This window comes from Halichoeres trimaculatus, unplaced genomic scaffold (genome assembly GCF_033239565.1).
Source record: "Halichoeres trimaculatus isolate MK-OKI-2021-1 unplaced genomic scaffold, fHalTri1.1 fHalTri1_scaffold_3, whole genome shotgun sequence".
NCBI lineage: Eukaryota > Metazoa > Chordata > Actinopteri > Labriformes > Labridae > Halichoeres > Halichoeres trimaculatus.
In genome coordinates this window covers 24,236,826-24,261,801 of record NW_027437181.1, presented here as the reverse complement: position 1 = coordinate 24,261,801, position 24,976 = coordinate 24,236,826, and the positions used below count along the sequence as shown (strand labels likewise).

Sequence of the window (24,976 nt, the reverse complement as noted above, 5' to 3'; positions counted from 1 at the left end):
CCCATATCTGTTTCCCAGTTGTTGGGTTTTGCCTTTCAAACCCCAAATAATGCACAGCAGGGCTTTTAACTGGTCCTGAAAAATCATGCCTAACAAAAATGTATCATTTTTTTTAACTGTGCTAAACCCTCACACCAACCTTAACAATCGCTTGTCTGAAGAATAGTAATCACATGACTTTTTGTCTCATTCGGCATCAGCAGCTCGTCGTAGCTCGCCGTGATCGTATAGTGGTTAGTACTCTGCGTTGTGGCCGCAGCAACCCCGGTTCGAATCCGGGTCACGGCATTGTGTCACAATGTCACGGCAGACGGGTTCACTTTTGAAATTTGTGTGAATTATCTCAAGTAGTATTCCATCTAAATAGAAATGTGATACCGTCCTATTTGGGTTGCACTGAAGTCCTTATCTTGGAGAGCAACTGACCGAAACATAAAGAGATTGAAGAGGTTAGTTGATGGTAACTCAGTCGAAAAATAAAAATAAAAGGAAGTGGTGGCATTTTTTCCTCAGACATTTATCCTTAACCTTATTGTCCTTCCGCAAAAGCTCGCGAAAGCGCGTTCAGGGAGCTAAAAGTTGTGTTCGTAACAAACGAACTGAGAACACTTAATCCGTATACTTGGCCCCACTAGAGAAAGAAAAACAGTTACCTAACAACTTCTAATTCACACTATAAGAGTTGTATTCGGATTTGATAGCGTACCACAATTCTTCGCTTTTCTTTCATTTTCACACTGCATTATTAAAGACAAGTTGTCAAGTTAATATCCAGTCTCACTGTGTAAAGCAAATAATGAACAATACCGTTATTTGAATAGGAAGAGGAGAGGAAGTCACCGTGGAGGGAAACTAACATAGGCGTTGCCTTCAGGTTTCGTCGGAAAAATCATAGGCAAACAAAAGGGGCAAGCTATAAAAGTCTTAAATTCGGGCAAATGTGGTACATACTTTCTACTCCAACATACAATGGAGCACGTTTCTATGAAATTTAAAAGTATATTTAAAGATAATGAATGTTGGGAGTTAAAAAGACCAGATCAATGTGATGTGTATTTCCTTGAAGTTGTCCGTCGTTTTACACCGGTTAGGGGTAAAATGAAGGAATGTTAGACATCATTTCCTAAGATTATCCATACCTTAAGTTTTGCCACAGCATAAAAGTCATTTTCTTTGTTTTAGTTGTGACACTGAAGCCCTCCGCTTTGTTATTATTCACCACCATGTGCCTTTAGTCACGACCAACAACAGCCTATCGGAATGTCGGCCCCTGACGTGGGCTCTATGAAGGCAGCACCTCAGCCATTGCTCGGTTGGCTGGTGGACTCGCCATTCAGCTCTCTGAGCCCGCCCAGCAGCATTAGAGCGGCATGGCAACGGGAAGGAGACAGGGGGAGAAGGTGTGGTGAGGGGTGACAGTCTGACCGGACCAGAAAGAGAGCAGCAGTAGCACTATTCCCACTCCTTACACTCAACAAACGCACCGGGTTGTACCTCGGGACACGCTGAGAAAAAGGATGCACCACCGCCGCTACTCTGCACTGACGCTGCTGCCGATAGCCAGGTGTTGGACCACAGAACAGGGACGTCGTTGACGTGACACAGGAACAAACTTGTCTGCATGTTCAGTCCCCCGGTCCCGCACACAGACCTTCGAGAAGATGCTGAGCCGACTAATGAGCAGCAGCATCAGGAGTCTGGACAGGGAATGCAACTGCACTGTGAGGCTGCTGGACGACTCAGAGTACACCTGCACGATTCAGGTCAGTGGGGACCTACATTGCCCTTCTCTCAATTCACCTTGTCGTGGAGGACGTGGTCGTGACGCGTTACTGGGTGGTCAGCAGGTTCAATAACTCAAATCAACCCTTTTTAAATCTGTGCTCAATGATAAATGACTGTGGTGTCATCTGTTACTCTATTCAGTGGCTCACAAATTAGGCTGTCGCTGAGTGATCATAGCCAGACGTCTGTCACCAGTGGGCTGCAGATGTTGCTTTCGTCAGAGACATTACCTGTGTGGATTTTATCATCACTGCATGAGCTGTGTGCATTGCATAGCAAAATCAGGGGTTTATTGGTTTGCACTGTTTTTTTGAATATGCAGCAGAAGATGGCAAAAAACAAGACAAATGCTGTAGGCAATGAGCTGTTATCATAGAACAGCTTTACGCATGCATTGATTTGAATGCATTATGAAACAAATCAGGATAATCTGATCATGAACGATTTTCAGAGAGCTCAGAGGGCATCTCTGGGAAGGCAGGGGAACAAATGGGTTTGGTCTATAATCAGAAGAGGCTTAATTTGTTCTGATTTCTGTTAGCCTATGGAGGGGTGGTTATATCCTGCTGTGCTGAATAAAGCTGATCTCATACCCTCCATTTGCCCTTCAGACTGACCCTATGGTTAGATCACAGAATGTCACTTTTCCTTTATTTTTGTGATGCTATTTTTCATAAAACATATTATCATTTAATGCTTTTGTTTCCAGTAAACGGCTGGACCACAGTCCAAATTTTCCAGTCGCATCAGCTTATTGGTTTTGAATACAAAGCTTTGAGAATTGGTTGCTTTTTTGGGTCAGAGCCATGAGCTTTTCAAGATTTGGACCTGCAATGGCACTTAATATAATGACACCCCCAATTAACCACTTTTTAGTTGTTTCGGTTAATGCTAGTGTCTTTTTTTACTCAAACATTCAATCAGTCGAAGGATTGCAGGCCACAATACATTTGTTAAAGTGGGATGTTGGAGGTTTAAGTGGCCTTTGGTCTAACACCAGTGGTTGCAGTAGGCCTTACTTCATGTATCCCCTCTTTGTGGTGAATTCAACTGTAATAAGAGGTGGTCACTGTTTTTATTTTTATTTTTTTGTGGTAGACTTGGAGAGACATTGATTCCTATGTATGTTTCTGTCTTAGCTTTTTGACTGTGCTGCTGTGTAGAAAAGGCTGGGTACACTGGTGTGGTACATTATAGTATTAGATTGTAAAGGTCGTTTTTACATTTCTGTTTACTGTGTAAATAATTGTCTTGTATTCATCTGAAGATTTACAGACAGTTTCCATGTGATCAGTCAAAATATAATACATTGTATCACTAGATTGGTCATTAATTCCTTTGCAGACTTGTTTGAAGAATTTGTCTTTTTTTCTATCACTTTGAGTTCTTTAAAAAAATCAATTGCTTTGTTGACAGGGTTGAAGGCAGGACACGACCAGAGTCAGTAAGGACTCAGTAAGTGCAAAGAGTAAAGGCAGATGATTACTTTCTTTATATTCAAGTGTGTATGAGTGTGTGTGTGTGTGTGTGTGTGTGCTTCCCTTTAACGTCTTTAATGAGCCTGCATCATTGAGAGTTGAACCCGGTCGCCTGAGCTGCTGGAGCAGCGTTTGATGCTTGTTTCTCAAAGGGATTTCATTGCTACTGAATTACAGATGACAGCACACAAAGGCCATCACCACCTGTTTATTTCCAGGCTCTGACAGAAAAGGCAAACCAAGCGTCTCAGCTTCTAACTACTTAAAGTGGCAGAGCTCAGGAGACGGATAAAATGGTTATGTTACCTCAGTCTACGTCGTATCACACAGATAATAAATAATGCCAACAAGTGGACGAGTCTGGATTGTTTTCATGAGATTTTATACATTTTATCATGCTTTGCATACAACATTCTGTGAAAGTATTCAGTCTAATGGTAGTGGGCTTCCTTTTCAGGCCATCCTCTCTGATTAATGTATTCTACCTGAAAAAGAAGCGCTGTAATCAACCTTAACTTCTAGTGATGATGCCAATCACTGCCAAAGACTGTCCAAGTTTCCGTCTTCAGGTCTGCTTTTTGATGAGTTGTGTTTACAGCCTGCACTTGTTCTTCCTTGACTTCTGAGCTGTCCAGAGCTGTCAAGAAATGCTGCCCCCACCATTTTAGCAACTGTGAACACACAGCATTGACAGAATGTTGAATTTGTAGTGGAGCTTCTGTTGAGAGGGATTAGCTCTTTGACGCATAATTCACTATTCCCACCATGGGAAACAATGAAACATGCCACTATTTCAGACCATGGCACAATTGGGCAAAATAAAAAACATGAATAGGATCATTGGCTTAATCAATCATCTATTGTTTAGAACAACAACAACATCACCATTTATTTTCAGGCTTTAAACAGGCTAACAGGATGTCGGGAGACATTTAATGAAGTTAAACATGGAGTTTATAACCCTACACAAGCCCAGGTGGACATGTTATTTTTCATCCCCCTTAAGGACGTTGTAATGACTTCACCGGAGAGTGACGACATTGTTGGATGTCTGAAAATAGGAGCAGAGCTCCTGTCCTTTCCAGCACACCTTGGAGATGTGGCCCAGAAGAAAGGGCCCTTGTGGCTCAATCATGCTCACATTCTCCATTTAGCTCCATTAGCCTTCACCTTGAACTGCTGCTGTTATGCTGTTGGCACATAGTGGGCCTGGGTATTGGTACCCTCACAATACATTTGACATGACATTGGTCACAATCATTGTTTAATAGATGGACTTAGTCTCCGCAACGTCACCTGTTTCTGAAAACAGAGTTCTGAAGCAAATTATGAGATTTCACATTCACTTTTCACATTGGGGTGTTTGGGCCATTTTTTTGACCACAAGAAAACGTAGCGATCAGGTGTCATTGCTGTTTTTTTCTTGTGCTTTCAGCGAGTCTTAATAAATACATCCTTATCTAATGACCTCTGACAGCCGGTCTAAGTGCTGTGTGAGAGCTGTAGGTCTGTAGGGTAGAGGCACTCAATAGGAAGTATAAGAAGCAGCTTGACAAATCGGACATATGGCTTCTTTTTGGAGCTGTTGACATGTCCCTTGGTCTTTTACAGTGTAACATGTAGGGATGGATACCTTTCACATTTGAAACGAAAACAGTACTGATGCTTGGTACCTGGGATGCATTTTACGTGAATTGGTACCCGGTACTTTTTACAAAATTTGGTTGGTACCTATAAAAGTACCTAATTCTGTACCCATCCCTAGTGACGTGAAAATCTTCAAAGTGGCATCTCCTTTCTTTGATTTGCCAAATTGTTTTTATTTGGTGTCTTTCTTGACTTTGCCATGTAACTTGAGCACCATTGCTCTCAGTCTCACTCTTGGCAGCTTTGGGCTCAATAAGCTACCCTACTTGCCAAATAGCAGAACGTATAGGCATATGTGAGGTGAGGAATTTGACATATTATGGTGAAAACAACTAGGGATGCACGATACCAATTAGTGTATTGATTATCGGTGTATCAGTGCTCCTCAAGGCTCAATCGGTATCAGTGGGAAGGGATCCATGGTGCCAATCCAGGCAAACAGCTCTCTGCCTTTTTAAAAATTTATTTATTTATTTATTTATTACCAGTGCTCTTTGCTACTTGGTTTGAAATGTCACCTCTGATGCACTTTGTTTTGCTTTGTTCTGCATTACCAGTCCACAGGATATAAAAGTTTATTTTTGAAATGAACTTGTGTACATTCTGAAGAGTTTTTTTGATGGTAAACTTTTAAATATTTCATAGTTAAATAAATATCAACTTCAGTTATTCCATATGCTCATTTTTTACCCCAAACATTACAAGTCTTATCCCACAGTAGGGCACTAAGTTTATTATTTATCAGTATCAGTATTGGTCGATACCAAAGCCCAGTTATTGATATCAGTGTCAGAACCAGAAAAGTTGGATTGGTGCATCCCTAAAAAACTATCCCACTTCTTTGCTGTGATTATATTAATGCACAGCTCTACACATGAGTGGAAAAAAGACAGCATGAAGAAAACTGCAAAGTTTCCGAAGCAAAAATAAAAACCTTTTCTTCTTTGAAAAGAAAGATGAGGTGCAGGCTCATGACTGCGTAGTTTACCTGCCTTAAAGTGTCAAAAGATACCCACAACCTCCCGTTGTGCCTCACTCGTGTGCCTGGAGCCCTTTCCACTGATGACATTGATGCTGATTACGTTGTGACCCAAGAAGACTCATCTTCATTGATTTCCTCTATTCTTTTTGCAGCAATTATCCATGAATAATTTTCAGGCCTCTCACAGACACAGGTCACAGTGAAATCTTTCATTGCCCTCATTTAGGATTAATTCCCATGTCTGTTCCTTCTGGAGGGCATTTTGGCAGAAGCAGCAAGAAAAATATGAGCCGACAGGAGAGACAGGATCAGGAGGAGTGTGGTAAACTATGTTATTCTGGTGTTGATCACCACTTCACATTTATCTCCATAGCAAAGGAGAATGTGCACCACACTAGATTTCTTCCAGGGAGGTATGAGACACAGACGTCTTGATGATGTCACCCATTGATTTTCAAAGAGGGTTACAAAGCCCAGACGGTGGCTGTATTGAAAATGTTGACTCCAGCTAAGTTTTGGCTGTGCGAGAAAACAACAAAGAGAAGACCATAGCCCAGCTTGGCAAACGGCTCACACTTATTGTTAATCAAATCACTCACCTACTTCTTTTTATTCCTAATGATGCTGGACAAAATGGATGAGTTCCTCAGATCACACGCCAGTGACTCTTTTCAAAGTACCATGAAAGAAATGCCTGACCAGACCAGTGGCATTTACCACTGGAGTAAGCTAATGGCAGTTTGTTTGCACTTTATGTAACGTAATAGTAACTTAATGTCTACAGTTTTCTTAACCCATATCCTGCCAGCTGTTCTGAATGCCAGTCTCTATCAGCTGACGGCTCAGATGATTTTATCTGCTCATCTGGTTAGCAAAAAGTAAAATGAGCGCTCTACTTAGACTGCTTTAGCCCTCCTTCTCTTACTACTTCCCCGCTCTGAGGTCTTTGCTGCTGCTCTTCCCACCTCTTTTAATATATGCCCAGGGCAGGAAAGAGAGGTGTTTCTATCCCCACCCCAGCCTTTGGCATTTTACATAGACACGGAAAAGGGCAAGGGGCTCCCAGTACAGAGCCATAATAGCAAATACAACTTAATGCATGCAAATAATTGATGGTCTCGGATGAAAGTGGTCCTGACTGAAGTATAATTCTGCAGAGAAATACTGATTTAGTCTAAAGAAGTTTAAGTTAACTAGACTCCGGTATACATCAGATCAGTATCAGCAGATAGCAAAGCCCAGGTAATGTTTTGGGTATCATTGACAAAATTGTAAAGGTTGAAGAAATACAAAAACCGACGCAGTACACAAACTGCGAGAGGTACTAATAGAAGATAAGTGGGAGAAATAGACATGCCAGGTTGTCACCATCACTAAACAAGTCCTTAAAATTATCTGAGAGAAAACTGTTGCTATCTAAATTAAACTTGGTGGATGTGGGACTTTTCTTTCAACCAATGTAAATGAGCTGATCTGAACAGGGTTCAAAAGTAATGTATGAGTTTACACAAACTTGAGAGGGGCATACACTGTGCGATATTTTAAATTTTTTTACTCTGCTCCATCGCAAACTGCATGACTCGATTGCTGAGTTAATCATGTTCTCTCACTATACCACCCGATGCACTAATGTGACTTCACTGCCCACACTATACGTCCACGCGTCAGACCCTGTATCTTTCTTCTCCTTTGGCATTTGGGAGCTGGACTCTGGTATCCAGCTCTGCAACGTCAAAAGAAGAAGAAAAAACCCAGGAGGGGGAGATGCATACCGGAGATGCTTAACAAGAACGTATGCACTGCCTTAGTTATTTGTGCCGTTCTGTGTGAGGAGACAACAACAAAAAAAAAATAAAAAGAAAAGGAAAAGAAGTGAATGGCCTGGGAATTGGCTGGACAGACGTGTGAAATGCGGTCTCTCAAATCTTCAGCAAGACCAAGAGGTAAGCAGCGACAGATAAACTGAACTTTAGACCAACTTATAGACATCACTTAAGAGATCGCACATGCTCTATGCTAGAGGTTGAGACAAGTCAGCTTGTGGTACTGCTTCTACTGTGTCATACCTACACGAGGAGCAATCAGGATTTCAAACATGTTTGATTTTCTTGGGATAAACGGATTTGAGATCCGGAGCACGTTGTGAGGTGTCAGTCTCTCCTGGTTACCCCACGTGTATTACACGAAACATGACACACGATTGAGCTGAAAATCATCCTGATCCAAAAAATTGTTGCGCGAGTGGCAAATTGCCTCAAAACGAGCCAACAGTCGCACAGTGCATGCCCAGCTTTAGAGAAAGTAATGTTTGGAGAACCATCTAAGTCCAAGGTCGTAGTTTGATGAATAAAAGAGAATCAGAAATCTACCTGAGAACGCCTCACTCTGTTTCAATAGGCAGGGTCGTGTCCTGTGTCTTCAGCTAGTTTCGGTTCACCTAAAGAGGAAGCAACATTCTAACCACCATGGCCAAGATGGATGTAGCTGTAGCTCTTTATGTTTGTTACCTATTACTTACTCATGTTTGAATTACATTAAGTGGTGTGTGTTTGTTGTGGTGGAGTGCAGTGACCCTATAAAATGTCCATATTTGCTCACCCTGAATGCTGAGGTGTACTGAGTCCTGCTGAATCCACCCTCTGTCAGATTGCAATCGCATTATCTGGGTGTGTCAGTTGAGCTACGCTTAGTCTGGTCTCAGTCTAACTAAGCTTTATGTGCATCTTAATAGTCTGCTTTCGTTCAGACTAAGCTTGTAGTCTGATTTGTTACGCTGTATGTAGACTTACTGAGTGTCTCTGTTCTATGGATTCAACCTATGCCAGCCAAACACACAGTCACAATGTGTTGTTTTTTTACCTTTTATGTATCAAACAATAATCTATAATTCAAGAAAAACACAAATACACAGTTAAAGTAGTGCATTTTTATTCTGGCAACTTTTAAGGATGACTTCAAAGAATGCAGTCATGGATTGTGGGTAAGCAGCTGCAGCCTTGCTCTGTTAATCAGCAGCATCTCATTAGATAAGGCAGAGAAGAAGAATATTCACCCCACTGCACAGTATTTCGAAAAGTGAGATTTAATGAGTTTATTATAGGAACACTGGAGCTTTGTGATTAAAATGCACAGTCACAGCCTGATCTATAAGACGGAGCTTGCACTTTCAATCCAACATGTTTCATTGAACTTGCATTAATTAGAACAAGGTTCATTGTAGTTAGAAATGTATAGCTCACAGTTTAACACAACACAACTCGTTGTTTGACTCACTCTGAATAGTCTGAAAGAAATGTTTTGAGGCAGATGCACTGTTGGTCTTAAATTAATATTCCCACCATGAACCACTGATGTACGTCAGAGATCGAAGGCATGATGAATGATAGAAGAGCATTGATCAAGAGAGATGTGAGTAAGTGTTTCAGTCACCTGGCACTCCGTCAGACACTGTGTAGTCCTCTAATGAAATCAGAGCTGTTCCTTTGAAGCCAAATGCAGAAGTTGGAAGCAGCTCCTCTTGTTGTGCGTCGTGAATGCATTATTGAAATAGATTGCTCTTGTCTCCTAAGTGGTCTCCCTGCACTCATATTGTCTCCCTCCTAGTGTGTGCTGCTAAAAATGAAAAAGAGGTTGTAGCATATTTTGTGGTTTTTGTACATGCAGGGCATGCCTCCCTGTTTATGCTACCTTAACCTCCCGCTAACATAACAACAATCGCTAAATTTGGCTGCATCTTACCACAAAGTCAGACCAAAGGTTTCATCCTCTGAATCTGTTCAAACCAGGCCACAGTCAAATACTAATGTGAAAATGTCTTTTATAATTTATGTTCTGGTCCAGAAGAACAACCCAGTGAATGCTGGAGTTTTAAGACTGATACAGGGGGTGATGAAAGATCCTTGTGTAGTTTTTACTGGGGCTGGTAAATATTTTAATGATCCTTATTTAGTCAACTACAGCAAGGCTTGATTCATCCCGATTCTCGGGGAAGAGGTCTTTGATTGAATGCTGAGGATGTTGATGCATGCATCCTGTCTCGTACTATAATGTTTTTATATCAGCCAGAGTTAAATCTCTGTTGAACTGTTATTTATACAACAATAACTGAGTTTTTATAATCCCGAGCTGCAACATCTGACAGCAACAGGATTTTGAAGTCAGCCTCTGATTTGGAGATGCTGTACCAGAGTGGGTCTGGTGTATGTAAGACAGGGCATAAAATAATGAATTGAAAATTAAATATCATGCTAAATTTATGTTGCCTTTTGAAGAAAAGATGTATGATTGTTTGAGTTAGTAAATAATGGAGCCTGGAGTGTATTATAATACGTACTCTCACTGAATAAATAAACAAACAATAAAGATAGTACACAATTTTGAATACTGACATTTTCAAAATAACACTGTAAAATTTGTGTGAATATATTAACTGGCATAATGATGTTTAAAAACTGTTTTAGTGGAAAATCAAAACCAGTGACCTTCAACTCTGCATGCTAAATTGTGTTTAATGGAACCGCTCTCTTCTCAAAAATTGGTTGCACAAATTAGATAATCTGTACTTGAAATTTTGACGGATTTGGGAAAACTGGCTGATAAAACTTTTAGACCTGATGTTGTAACTTGGGACAGTTCTTGGACTGTGACACGGATAAATTGGCTTTGTTTGCCCAGGGATTGTTTTCTATAAGAAAGTGGATCTTAACTCAGTGGATCTAGTTAGATAGATAGATAGATAGATAGATAGATAGATAGATAGATAGATAGATAGATAGATAGATAGATAGATAGATAGATAGATAGATAGATACTGACTATAAAACTTGAAACCAAAACTGTTGATACTGTCACTATGATGTGCCTTTAGGTCAATAGACCAGGACTGAAGAGCTTTCTTCTAAGTTAACCCACAGACTGGAAGTGCTGGTTCCATTTCTTTCTTCCCCACTGTGAAAGCTTAACATAGTCGACGAGTAGGATGGGTTTAGATAGAGCTCCTTCTCGTCATCCTCTCAGGCAGTTATGTCCCACCCTGCTGGAATCTGTGTGAGATGTGCCTTTACTGATGTGAAGGCGCTCTGCTTAATAACATGTTAATCCACAATGTGGGGGAATGGCGAGGAAAGCCCTGAAGGCTTTGGTGTGCTTTTAAAACAAGAAAGCAGGATGCTGGCTCCGTATCTAAACTCCAGTGACGTCATGGCATCAAGTCTGCTCACCACAAGGACTTCTTCCTTTAGTCATCTCATACACCACAGCTTTAGTAATATGATGGTGAATGTTCTGAGATAGAAGTTCAAATACACTGTATTCGTATCTTAAATCCATTGAAAAAATGGCATTGACACTCAACTTACATCTTATTTTACATTAGAAGACGTTATCATCTCAGTGTAATTATTAACTATCTTTCAATCTTTGCACATCGAACTACATCTTGGTGTTTTTACTTTAATCTTGTATTAAACAAAACTAAATCAAGAGAGTATGAATTGACTTTTAAGCATTGTTTCCTCTTATGTTTAATAGTTTATCATTAAACCTTTTGCCATCTCAGAACTTCTCTTAAACATGTATAATAAGTTTAGTTCATCTAACACCGTTTATTTGAAGCTCACAGCATTTATCTCTGCAAAATGTATTATCCATTCAGAAATAATATGACTTCACTTTGCAAATTGTTTGCTGCATAACACTTGAATAAAGTGTTGAATAAAGTAACTTGAATAATGTTGGATTCTTAATCATCTGTGGTTGGTTTTACAGTCAGGTGTAAATGGGGGGTTATGCTGTTCCAGAGATGCTTTTGTCTCTCTTCAAGCTCTCATTTTCACACAGAAACCAAGCCAGTTGTTTTCTAAATGAGTGTGTTACAAGACGAAATATTAATTGCTTGCTCTTCTCTGATTCACATGCTTCTGTGAGAGTTTGATGGGTCAGCTTTTAGTTTTAGTGGTGCAGAAAGAGCAGCGATAAGAGAACCTGCCAGAGCATTTGGCTGCTTCATGGTGACGTCACTGCATTTGCAGCATAGCTGCATCTGCAGGACTCTATAAGAAGCAAATGTTATACTGCATCGTCCACTTGTCTTTGTTCACATCTTTTACTTTCCCCCTGCAGATGTCCCTTTATCTTTCTTCTTGTTTTCATGACTTCTCTCCTGACTGACCCTTCAGTACCACAAAATCTTCCCTTTTGTTTCTTTTCACTTTCTTTTCTCCTCTTCCCCCTTTTCTTCCCCGTCACTGCCGTCTCTCTTCCCCGTCACTGCCGTCTCTCTTCCCTGTCAGTCCGTCGCTCTGCAGATGAACAGAGTAATGAGCTTGCCCTGACTGAACCCGACACCGAGAGACACAACAAAGGCATGCCATACGTGACACAGCAATAAGGATACACGTTTCACTGAAGGCTCTGGGCATCACAGACGCTGTGTGCCACTTAAAAGGATTAAAGAATCCAACTGAGATAGAGCTTCACATGATTTCACATGAAGGGATCGTATCAGATCCACTATGTCGCAATATATTGGTCAGGGGACATACTTCTCATGTCAATGTATACAATAAAACTTAGTTATAACTATTTCGTGTACTATACTCAAATTTACAATCTCCACCTAATTTACAATCTGTAAGACTGCAAAAACACATAAAAACAATTTATTTTTATGATTGTTAATTACTTCCACCAAGGAGGTTATGTTATTGGGATAGTTTGTTTGTGTTTGAAGAGCATAACTCAAAAAGTAACTAACGAATCTTGATAAAATTTTCAGGAAATGTTCAAAATGAGATGAGGGCCAAGTGATTAAATTTTGGTGGCGATCCAGCTCACCGTCTGGATCCAGGATTTTTTTTAAGGATTCTTTATCATTGTGCGATAGGGCTGGTTTCACTACATGTGTATATAACTCCACGATAAATGGTCGGACTGCTTTGCAAAACAATACAAGAGAAGGTCACAATAATTTCTGACAGATGTAAAAGTACGATCCAGATCCTGGCAATATTCTGGATACTAAGATCCGGAATATGAAATATGTACTTGGTCTGCATAAATTTCAACACTGTCAGGAAACAAATTATCGTACAAACCTGCAACTAACACCAAATTGTAGCAGACAGTCTGCTGAAAGGGAGTATAACATTAAAGTAGGACTAAAGTGTTGCCTGACAATCACAAAATGCTTGGTGGAGGTCTGCTCTCTCTGAGTGCTTTGCTAGTTAATATAGGCAGTAAGGGGTTAACAGGCAGAAACCTCAGGCAGAACCAGACTCATGTTAGACAGACATTCACCACAACTGTGTTAGTGTTAGAAGAGAAAGAGCAATATGGGAAGGTGAGAGAGGGAGATGTTGACAGAGGCAATGAGAGACACAGACACAGAGGGACACAGTCAGAGTCCATTGTTTGACGTTGTAGTGATGGTGATTATGATGAAACTGTAAAAAGTTGTCGCAGCTGGAGTCTGACAGGTCCACAGCAGCAGGCCATCCACAGCAACAATCCGGATGAACCTACAAGACAAGCTCAGAGCCTCCTGCAGAGATGTATGCTTAATAACTATAATGGGACATAATGGTGCGTTCAATTTGTTCTCGGAAGTCAGAATTTACAAGTTCCGAGTGGGAAATTTCAACTGGACCACTCCCTGGGGTCAGAATTTCTCAGATCCACACCACCCCAAAGTTTACAGTGAAAGATGGGTGTAAAACAATTATTAAGTTCCTGTTATAATCTGTATAATTTAGTGTTTCTGACAAGTGTTTTAAGCAATAAATCAGCCCTATACATAGTATTCTTAGAGATGATGTCATTCCCACTCTCCGCTTCCCAGTTCTGATGAAAATGGAGCACACCATAGGATCAGTAGTTAGACTGAAAGATAGAGCAAAGAGGGGAACCGGACAGTCACAACCGATAGGTCAGATCTGTTAAGGACTAGATGATACAATCCTTTGGTCAGTTCATTTACCTGGGATGTAAGTGGGGATTTTCATCAGGATTATATCAGACAACAAGCTGATCTTCAATCCCATGTCCCATGACCGGACTCTGGTTTTGCCTTGGACCCCTTTTGGATGCTTCAGTCCACTGCAGGCTGGGAACAATCTGGGAAGAGCTGCAGTTTTGGAGATGCTCTGACCTTGTCATCCATCTTTCACAGTTTGTCCCTTATCTAAGGCACTCATTTTCTGACACCTACTGTTTTTCTGCTTTCAGCTAATCAACTTTGAGGAGAGAATGCTCCCTTTCTGCCTTACATATCCCACCCACTGCAACATGCCATTCTTAAGAGATCATCCACTCGGTGTTCATAATGTTGTGACTGATGAGTGTATGTTAGTGTTTGTCTTGTCCAAGGTGTAATTTCCCCTCCTTTTCTTAGCCTTGCTTTAATCAGACAAGTACCAAACCAAAGTTTCATACATAGGAAAAGGGTAATCTGTTTGTAGTGATGAATAACATCTCTTAGGGAGGCAGTATATCTTTGCAGTTGAGAGCCTGAGAAATTTTAATAGGTGTATAGAAACTTGTTTAATGTGAGCAAGCTCTGAGGATGACTGTCTGCAGCAGGATGACACATCAGAGAGCTCCGAAGTCCGAGCAAACTAACTCATACGTAAATGAATAAGCATTTATGGAAGAGAAGGTCATAAGCACGCAAAGTCACTCTAAGCTGCATCACTTTAATTGAAAATGGTAATGAATGGTATTACAGATTTCCTGCACAGCGTTGTGTGAATATGTTCCCTCCATAGCTGCCTTTAATTTTGCAGTTGAAACATAATTAAGTAATTTTCCTGTCATATTTGGGAGACATCATGTAGATGGCGGTTTAATGTGGGAAACTGAGCAGCAGCCAGACTGTAACCAGCTAAAGTAATTCACCTCGCTGTATGTATGGTAGCAGTTTCAGCTCTGGGGATTACGTAGTAGAGCTAAAAGGACTTCAGAGGGTGAAGAGGAAAAAGGTTTGGAAATGGATGTTCCTTCATTTATAATTTTCTCTCTGTCTCTCTCTTCTCAACATCTTTTCATGAATCCCTCATTTAGGAAATTCTGTAACCACTCCATCCCTAGCATTTGGCCTGGCTGCAGTGAGGTGCTGGAGGTGCACTGTGTCTTCATAGAGCTGCATTAAGGCTCTGAAGATTAGCAGAATGAATGTGTATTAGCCTCTCAGTGCCGCTTGATATCAGACGGGCAGAGAAATCCTCCTCACCCCAGCACAGAGGCTTTCACTGCAGGGAAATCTTCGAGGCTTCACAAAAATGAAAGACTGGTTTCTTGTTCTCACTAGAGTCTTCTTTGCTGCTCCTCTTCCTCTGTTCTCTTCCCTCTCCTCTTTTATGTCAAACTTGAAAAGAGGGGAGACGAGGCATAGTTATTAGGAAAGGCAGAGGACGTCAGTGGAGAGGAGTACTGACACAGAGTGAAGTCTGTGTAGACTCATGTCGGCCACGCTAAACTTGGAAATCATCCTGTTGTGATTTTTGTTCAGACATGGGCCTCATGTCTTATTCATGATTCAGCTCCTTGTGGCTTCAGCGGTTGCTATTTAATCACCATACTAATGATGTTTTCACTGAAGTGTTCTTAATTGTTACCTTGTGTATTTGTCTGCTGTTGTGTGTTGGCTTGTGCAGTGTAAGTTGTTTTTTGTGAGTTTCTGTAGAGTGTATTGAGATTTTTTTCATGTAAATTCATGCAAAAATAAAAGATGGCATCCTGAAATGTTTCTGGTGTCATGCAGGGTATGAGTTAGTTGCTCTGTAAAGAAAAGGCAAAAAGCTTTAATTACACACCAATGCTGACGTCCTGTAGGGCTGCCTGCTGGCTCGGCACATTACAGACAACACTATCCTCTGAGTGTGTGTGTTAGTGTGTGTGTGTGTGTGTGTGTGTGTGTGTGTGTGTGTGTGTGTGTGTGTGTGTGTGTGTGTGTGTGTTTGTGTGAGTGGGTGCATAAGAGGGAAGGTTTACATCGGCCAAGAGGAAATACAGATCTAAAGATGACTGTACTGACCTCGAGGCCTCTGAAGGGTACACAGCGTGTCTGCTTATATCTCTGCTGCAGGGTAAGGATGTACAAACGCTCAGACATCAGAGCGAGCACGGCACTTCAGAAAGTGATGAACATAAACTATAGAGAACATGGATGTGGCCTCAGTTATTGCAGCTATAAGTTTACAAAGCCCAAAGATGGCCATCTTCAGATTTGACTCTTAACCAGAAACAGGCAGAGGTGGTGTTGAAGTCATTGATTTCCATTTGTCTGTCAAATCAGTCAGACCCTCTTTTATTTCTAAATTAGCTCATAATCAGGAGTTTGCTTCGTGATTTGAAGCTGATTCTAGGATGGTTTTTTTTACAGTTAATATTACTGACTTCTAAGTCAAACCAAATTTCAGCCTGAGCACTGGGTCTTATCATTAGCCCCCAACTGGACCGAAATTAACATAGATACACACCAGTCAGCCAAAAATAATAGGACCACCAGAGCAATCTACCTTAATCCTATAGCAGAAATAATGAGGATTATATATAGGAATGGGTACCTTTCACATTTAAAACGATATGGTACTGATTCCTGGCTCCTGGCAATAGGTATCTTACTCAATGGTACCCATTTTTGGTACGTTTTGTGCGTAAAAAATATCAATTTGTTTACTAATAAAATGTAAATTCTTTTCAATTTAGCATAATTATTCTTCAATATATAACCTTGTAATGCTGTGTTCATGTCCAGCATGGAAAATCGCCTACTCTTCTGCTTCCTGACAGTCACAAGGATACATTGCGGTACCTAAACATGGTACTTTTAGATTTTACATGAATCGTTACCTGGTACTTTTGACAGAATTCGGTTGGTACCTAAAAAGCCGTGTTTCCACCAAGCATTGGTTCGGTGGTGATTTTAAGGCATTTCCACTGACTTATCCCGGGACAGATCCCCGGAAACCGAGACGAGCCGTCCCACTTTTTGGGACCCTCCTGTATGGGTGCCAGACCGCTCTCGGTGATCAGCTCTCGGAAGGTGGAGCAACACACTGCAGACCGTTGATTGGTCGGAAGAATCGTCACTTACCCTGACAGCGGATGCATTTCCCCTGGCGGCACACAGACTTCTTTGAAACGAAGCTTGATTACACTTTGTTTAGAGCTACATGCTAACCACAGAGAGGACGAAATGCTTCCATCTATGCTCTTTGTTTACTGTGTCACGTTTTTCTTCGTTGAATTTATTAGCGGGGCAAACTGTGTCGTGCTGCTGTGGCATCACGCTATTGTTTCACAGCTGCTGCTTTCGGCATCTGGCTTACATGCTGCTTACCACGAGAGGGCACAGTTTGCTGTGGAAACGTAAACGGGATCAGGCTTAATTGTACCAAACCATGCCAAACCGTACTGAACCGAACCATACTGCTTAGTGGAAACGCAGCTTATAAGTGGTACCCATCCCTAATTCTATATTTCCAGATTTTGTCAGTGCATTGAAAGGGTGAAAACTGTACTTTCATGACTGAGGTATTATTTTCTGGCATTTTTTTTTTTTTTTATCTGTAAGTGACACGTTTCAAAGCAAAGACAAAACATGTGAATCCTATTTATTTTTGCTGTAATGTTGAATGTCTCTGTAAAATGAATATTCTCAATGCAATCTTAATGTTGTTCCTGTTAAGATTACCAGTCACAACCTTTTATTTTAAACTGCAGGGCTGAAGATTATGATTCTGCTTTGCTGTGACTTAGTGATTTTGTGGAGTCACGGTGTGAAAACAGGCTTATGGGATGTCTGATGAAAGCTTCATGAACATCTCTGCTCCTCTTTGTGTTTTTGAAAGTATTGTTCTGCATGTGTAGTTAAAACAGTACAAGCAAGAGTGGAGTACCTCTGTCTGTGTGGTCAGTTCAAGCAGTTTGTTGTGGTCTGTGGGGTGTGTGACTTGATTGTCCTCTCTAGGGATTATGCAGCTGTGTGCTGCTTTGAATGGATTGGAGACATGTTGTAAGAGCAGAGAAGGAGATCACACAGCCATATGTAATCATGCAGATAGCTCACACCATATAATATCCTTAAGATCAGAGTTTTTATTCAGAATCTTTTCACCCTTTGCTGAGGAAGTCATAGAAAGTAAAACATGTAAGCAACCAGTGAGCTGTGTTCACATCACTCATAAACATCCAGCTGTTGGTTGTAAGACGGGTATCAGACGGACACAGTCGTCATGATGCATTGCTGCGTGTGTGTGCTGTTTTGAAACCTTGATTTTTAAAGGCTACGAGCAGAGCTATCAGTTGTTTTAGAAATTTGACTCAGCAGTTGTGAAAGAAACATACAATCACATTCATCGGAGTTCTTGTGATGCTGCGAGAAATGTTCAAGACCTTCAAGGTAGCAAACACAAAGGGTATGAGTCAGCAGAGAAGTACACTTGTTCAGAGACAGCACACTGCACATGTGAACGTTTTCCATGAGAATTAACGAATGTGTTGTTTTAATTAACCTAAAAAAATTATGTTTTAAATATTTTATTGCTGCCAAAGAAAAACACATACCCTCACAGTTTTCCATATCAAATCACAGTGTATATAGGTAGAAAAACAATAAATCATTTCACTCACTAGTCTCTGAGCTGTGCAGTCAGCAAATCTATTGCTCTCTCTGTCTTGCACAGAAACAGACACAAACAGAGGCTCATTCAAACTCAGCACTTGTTTTCTTTCTTTGTTTCAGCCACTGACGGTTAGTGACATTGATAGAATACATCACATTAATACTGGTCAATTCCATAGACTGTAGAAAACATGGACGTCATCTTGCTCGGCTCCAAGTGAGGTTACCACAAAAACTGCTCCCCCTGGTGGCTGGCTGCAGTATAGGTTAAAAAATCTGGCTTTTCAGTCATTCCAGATGGGCTGTGGTCAAACTTTAAAAAATTAATACACCTAGTAGAAAAGTTTCTCACATCTGATTGTTGTGGTGATTGAAAGATATCATTTGGCTGTCTTGTATTCAAGTCCTCTTTTTTTCTGAAAAGTTTTGTTTTCATCAGCTATAAGAGGTTATAAACAATGTTTTATGTCACGTTTAATGATGATTGGCAGCTGCCGTCCTTGTGTATTTTTTTTCAAGGATTGTAAAATATGTCATGAGGTAGAGTCAAGAAGAAAAAGAAAAAATATAAATATATTTCTGTCACCCGGCTCCACTCAGAATCTCTCAGAATCCCTTTACTACTGCCCAGACTCTGGCTGCACAACTGCTACCAATGGCTGCGCCTGATCCACTTTCATTTGCTTTGTACTCAGAAACATCCTGAGGTCTTTCACAATAAAGCACGTACAGAAACATACGCTAGTTAAATTATCATGCCAGCAAAACTTGTCAAGTTGCCTCAGAATTTCTTGTCTTTTTCTTGCCAAAGACTAATCATAAACAACATCTGGCTTTGTAAGCACTCGAGTGATGGACTTACATGTCTGTGAAAAACAAATCTCTTTTTTTATTGCAGCTGGGAAAAACTCTTCAAGTTTCTAGATGGAAGCTTGAATGATAAGAAAAGACAAATGTTTTGTTTCATGATCAAGAACTTTTCACTTTGAAAAATTGAGCCTCTCCAGCCAGCACACTTTGGATTTCATTTGTCGCTAGACTTCACCTGGATTTGTGTGAAAGTGAGTGGCCTCCCCCTGGGAAGTTTAACCAACAAAAGAGCATGAAATACATAAAAATTTGATTCAGTTAACACTGATGTAAATTGCATCTTAGCTTATCAATTTTTCACAGGAAGCAGTGTTCATCTGCAGCTTTTGCCAAATCTCTTTAAATGCTCCCTTGTGTTTTATAAAAGAGGGAATTAATTTAGTACAAGCTCAATATATACTCGGAGTAGTAAACACTTCAGTTTATTATTTCATTCTTGTTTAGATGTGGCTGAAAATTTAAGCAACGAGGTATTGGGTGCTCTTTTCTGAAAAACCACATCACATTGATAAGATGGCCAAAGCTTTAGTGCAGGGGTGGTCAACCTGTGGCTCTTTGCCTTTCGGTGTGCGGCTCTTCAATCCATGAATATATATAAAGTTATGAGCAGTGGTGTGCCGATCAATCAAAAATATTGATATACTGACGGGATTAGTGTTGATCAATGTTTGGGTGTACAGATTGATACTTAAGTTTCGGTTTCTCTTCTCTAGTAGGAATTTAAACACACTGACAGACACGATAAATCTCGCTTTAAGAATTGGAAATGTATTGATTTTTATTTTATGACATTTCGTTTATGTGTAAGAGGATGTGTTTTTGCAAGACCGCATGCATGATGTGGCTCTCCGTAGTACCACAGTATTTTTTGTGGCTCTTAGTCTCCGACTGGTTGGCCACCCCTGCTTTAGTGTTATACATTAAGCTTTATGATTCGGTGTGGCTGCTTTCAAAATTTACCTTTTGCTGCATCATGCTTCTGTACTAGCTCAGAAAATTAACAAAAGATGCACACACTCACAGTAGATGTACAGCACATCCGATCTGCTTTGCCAGATATGAATTCAGGTCAATTGAAAGCAAAAAATTAGTTTGTACTATTCTGCACATCTCTTTCTCTATATAAAGATTTTTGATGGTGAAGAGGTAAAAACAATAACACGCACCACTATAAATCATTGAAATATGGGCTATGTCAGTAAAGAACAAATGTGAAAACACTACTTTTATGTCAGTTAAAAGATTGATAGTATTATGTTTGTATTAAGAAAGGTTAACAATTATTTCTCGAAAGTGTCAGGGGTATTCATTTAGGATGTGAAAGGTTTGACACAGGGGTGAGTCATGGCGGGCAGTAATGTATAACAGCCGCCCACACTCGAGAGTAGAAAACGTGAAGAACAAGTTTTCACCTCAGGCTAAAACTGAATGGACGTTAATACATTTCTGCTCTAAATCATTTCCCCTTCTTGTTTCTTTCACCCTGCTTAAACCTTATAAAAACTACACGTGGGCTTTGAGAGATTATGAGACTCTTTTTGCTTTTGCCTCTTAAAACCAAAGTGTCACTACTGTCAACCCTGACTCTAGTGACAATGTGAAGCTCATGCAAAAAAAAAAAAAGTTGTTGACACTTTTTTTGATGTAGGCCTGAAATGAGGGCATGTATATTGTTCCTGGGTTGTACTGCTTGTTGATGATGATTACAACAGGTTGTAGTCGTGAAACAATCAGAGGTGACAGGAGGAGAATTCTGTAGCATGGCACAGTTTGGACATATTTTTTTGTCAGGAGCAAAGCGTAAAAACACAAGTATGTGGACATTAGCGTGCAGTGAGGACTGAAGGCTGGTGCTGCTAGCTCTGTAAACATAAGCCAGAAACCCACTAGCATTGTTTATCCACAGACATTGTAATCCCATGTCCAGCTGTGTTTAACAAATTTGTTCAGTTTTCATCCAATTATCTTGCATTCACATTAGTTAATGAATTGGAATTGTATTTCCTCTGAAATGACTAGTAAATTAGTCACTTTGTATCATCCTAGTATTGTTTCTCCTTTTCAACTGCCTCTGTGAAAGTTAAAAGAGGAGCTATTCTGCTTTCCTATATTTTAAAAAATGGTTATGAAGTGACAGTACAGGATGTCCATACCTTAGTGTGCACATTTTTAGACCACTACATTATCAAATTTGGTAGAAATCCCTGAATCTGACTGTAAACTCCTCAAACGTCTGTTCTAAAGTAAGGAGCCTTCACAGGAACTTCACCACACTTGCTGAAACAGTAAGGTCATTGCTTAGGGATATCCTAACTGGTTCATGACATGCTGGAGGGACCTTAAACACCAAGTTGTTTCTTTGGCTTTACCCCCAACAGGCCTACAGAGCGCTGACCAATCAGAGGAACGGAGGTTTGTGGAGCCTTATAGGGACAGCAGCTAAAACTACCTTTAGGCTAAAATAATATCTTTTAGGGGTGGGAGAAAAATTCGAAATCAACATGGCGGGTTTATTTGTTTGACAGTATCAAAATCGGGATTCTTTGTCAAAAATCTATTTTTTTTTTTGAAATCAGATTCAAATCCTTCATTTCAGTCTTTGTTTATAAACTGGATTAGAAAAAAGTTACCACTTTTCTCCAGCAGAGGGTGAAATTGCTTGTCTCTGACTCACGTGATGTGCATTTTATTGCAATATAGTCTGTAGGCGTTATCATCATTTAACTTTTTCCCATGGTCTGGTGTTAAAAAAGCAAACTAAAAATCACAAAAATAGTAAATATGTAAGAATTGCAATTTAGATCAAATCTGCACCCCAGAAATCATTTTAGAATCAAAGTACGAGAATAGCATTCAGATTCTCTGGGTCAGTCTAATGTATTTCAATCACTATTTTAACCGTAAGAAATGATTAAATAACCCAAATGCAATAAACTATGATGACAGGTTATTCGGTAGCCCAATGGGGCTGAAGTGATAACCTGTTCGTATCCTTAATGCTTTTATGTCAGTTATAGTAATCCACAGGAAGTCAGTAAGTCACTGATAGTAATGCAGAGCAGCTGTTGTTCTTAAACTGCGTTATTTAACAGAAAGCATCAATGCTATCACTCATTCAAGGACAAATCCATCCATTTTTCTCTTACTCCCATCCTTCATATCCCTCTGGATCCCCATCATCACACACAATTGCAGACCCCTTTAAGCCAAGCTTCTCAATCCACAAGTCTGCTGCCGTCTATTTTTAAACTCTAGCTATAGCAGAGTGACGGTATGTGCGTGGAATATTAAGCACTCTAACTCGCCCAGGCTCATCCCCTCCCTGGATGTGAGGAACGGTGGTTATCATCGGCTCACTTCCATACGCAGAGCAGTGCACACTTCAGTCAAGTGGCTGCCCAAGAGCCCTCGCTTTTCTCTCTGCCTCTTCTGCTTTCCTGCATGCACACATCCACAAACACATAAACACAGTCTGCTCTTTTCTTCTTTACGTTACTTCTCTCTTCCTCCTTTGGTCTTTTGACTCCTGTCTCATGTTCTGTTCCCTCTTTTCTTTTTTTTTGCATGTGTGTGTGTGTGTGTGTGTGTGTGTGTGTGTGTGTGTGTGTGTGTGGCAGGTAGGTCTGTCTGACCTCTGGGATCTGTTTCTTATTCTCTCTTGGTCTTCCTCATGGTTCAGAGAGTGGGACAGCATGACAATGACTCAGGCCTGGTAGATGCTTGGCTAACAAAGTCTACAGCATATTTAGCTCCAGTTATGTATAAAAAACTATTCTTTGTTACATCTGATTTGCTGTTTTGAATTCTAGTTCAGTATGATATGATAAAATCTAACATGGTGTAACAGTGATGATACTTTGTGACACATAAAGTGATAAGATATGATAACCACACAATGACAGGATATATATAATAAGTGTGCATGATGTCACTCATTTGTTTCTGATACAGCTGAAGCAAGTCGTCACCAGGGGCTATATTGGTAATGCTGAACTCAACCTTCCAGTTAGGATGAGCACTGAAAAAAAGGACATCTTATCAAGTGTTTTTGTCTTATTTTCAGTGGAAAATGTCTCTTTAGACTTTAAAGCCAAATTCACCTGATTAGTCCAGAAAATGTCTTGTTTCAAGTTGTTTAAAGACAAAAATGAGGTCTGAATTGCTTGTAAAAAAAAATCTGCCAATGGGACAAGCAAAAAGTTACTTGTATTAAGACATTTTTTGTAGTTACAAGCAAATTTTCTAATTAAGTTCTTTTGTTCCATTGGCAGATTTTTTTTTATTGTTTCAAGCAATTCAGACCTCATTTTTGTTTTTAAATAACTTGAAACAAGACATTTTTCTGGGCTAGTCAGGTAAATGTGGCTCATTTTAAGTCTTAAAAGACATTTCATACTGAAAATAAGACAAAATTACTTAATGAGATTTCCATTTTTTGCAGTGAGTGTCTGTCAGGCAATTTAGTTACCCTTATATAGCTATATGGGGTAATACTCATAAGCTACTTTCAAAGTAGCAAGTTTCAAAATTCATCCCTGTACATTTTGTGATATGATGAGATATTCAGACCCAAGTCCTTTAATGAACAAGGCTGTAGCTATGTTTATAAATGCTTTAAAAATCTTTTTTTTTTTGGTTTGGAGTGTATATGGTTTCAGGTATTCCTGCAGCTAGCCTTAAGTGGACGCTTGAAGAACTTTTTAGCACTTCTTTACAGTTTTTGGCTGAGGGTTGCCATGAAATGATGAAACTGCACGGCAAATACAATGCAATTTAGTATTAAAACATAGATTACCCGTCATTATGTAATGATGCAGTGTTGTATGATAAGATAAAATACATCACAGTGACACAGAAAGGGGACAGTGATACACTGTCATCCATAAAGTCGGAATGAAATATTTTTGACCTTCTCTCAAAAAATGATTGTGAAAATACTTTTGCTTTTTTTTAAATGAACATCTTCTCAAAGCCTAAATGAAAAACCTTTCCTAAACATTGCACAGTGAAAGTTAAACTACAGTCAATGTGTGCATATTACAATCATTATGTGAGAAGAGAAAGAAAATATTTTATTCCAACTTTATGGGCAACAGCATAAAAGACTTGTGTGCATCAAAGCTCAGAGGATTTATCAATGTCATCTATTGACTTGTGTGGTCATGCAGGAAGACGGTGTCCCAGATGGTTAAACTAAGATGTTGAAAATAAAGTTGAACAACAATTTTAAATTTTTCATGCAACACCTCCTGACACTTTGTGAAGCTGCTTGCAGAGTCTGGATGATAGTGAATTATGAAAAGAATGTTCAGCATTTGCTCTGTGCATCCACAAAAACACAAAACTACACAATTAGTCCCATGGGAATTATCTGTTTCTGATGCATTTTTAACCAGTCAGCAGCAACTGGGTGCATTTCTAAAAAGATCAGACTTTTAAGGTGTTCATGGGAACAGAAAAGAGCCGGAGGGCGTACCACTGGCTTGAGGGTCACATTAAGCAGCTACTTTAGCTCATCAAACAGCGTTTTGAGGTTAAAGAGGTCCTGGGGGAGCCTTTCAGCAGAATGAAATGATCCCATGAGGACTTATT

The 24,976-nt window shown here is 40.0% G+C and overlaps 1 protein-coding gene and 1 non-coding gene across 2 annotated transcripts in view; both read left to right on the top strand.

Moving 5' to 3' along the window:
* Positions 1–216: 216 nt before the first annotated feature.
* trnah-gug (transfer RNA histidin (anticodon GUG)) lies at positions 217–288 on the top strand. Its single transcript has one exon. It is a non-coding gene; the product is annotated as a tRNA-His (tRNA).
* A 1,038-nt stretch (positions 289–1,326) lies between these two features.
* The window catches only part of frmd5b (FERM domain containing 5b), a 90,409-nt gene continuing 66,759 nt past the window's right edge, over positions 1,327–24,976 (top strand). The window contains exon 1 of the mRNA XM_074666062.1: positions 1,327–1,763. Coding sequence (XP_074522163.1) covers positions 1,662–1,763 — 102 coding nt within the window. The 5' untranslated portion in view covers positions 1,327–1,661. The remainder of the gene's footprint in view (positions 1,764–24,976) is intronic.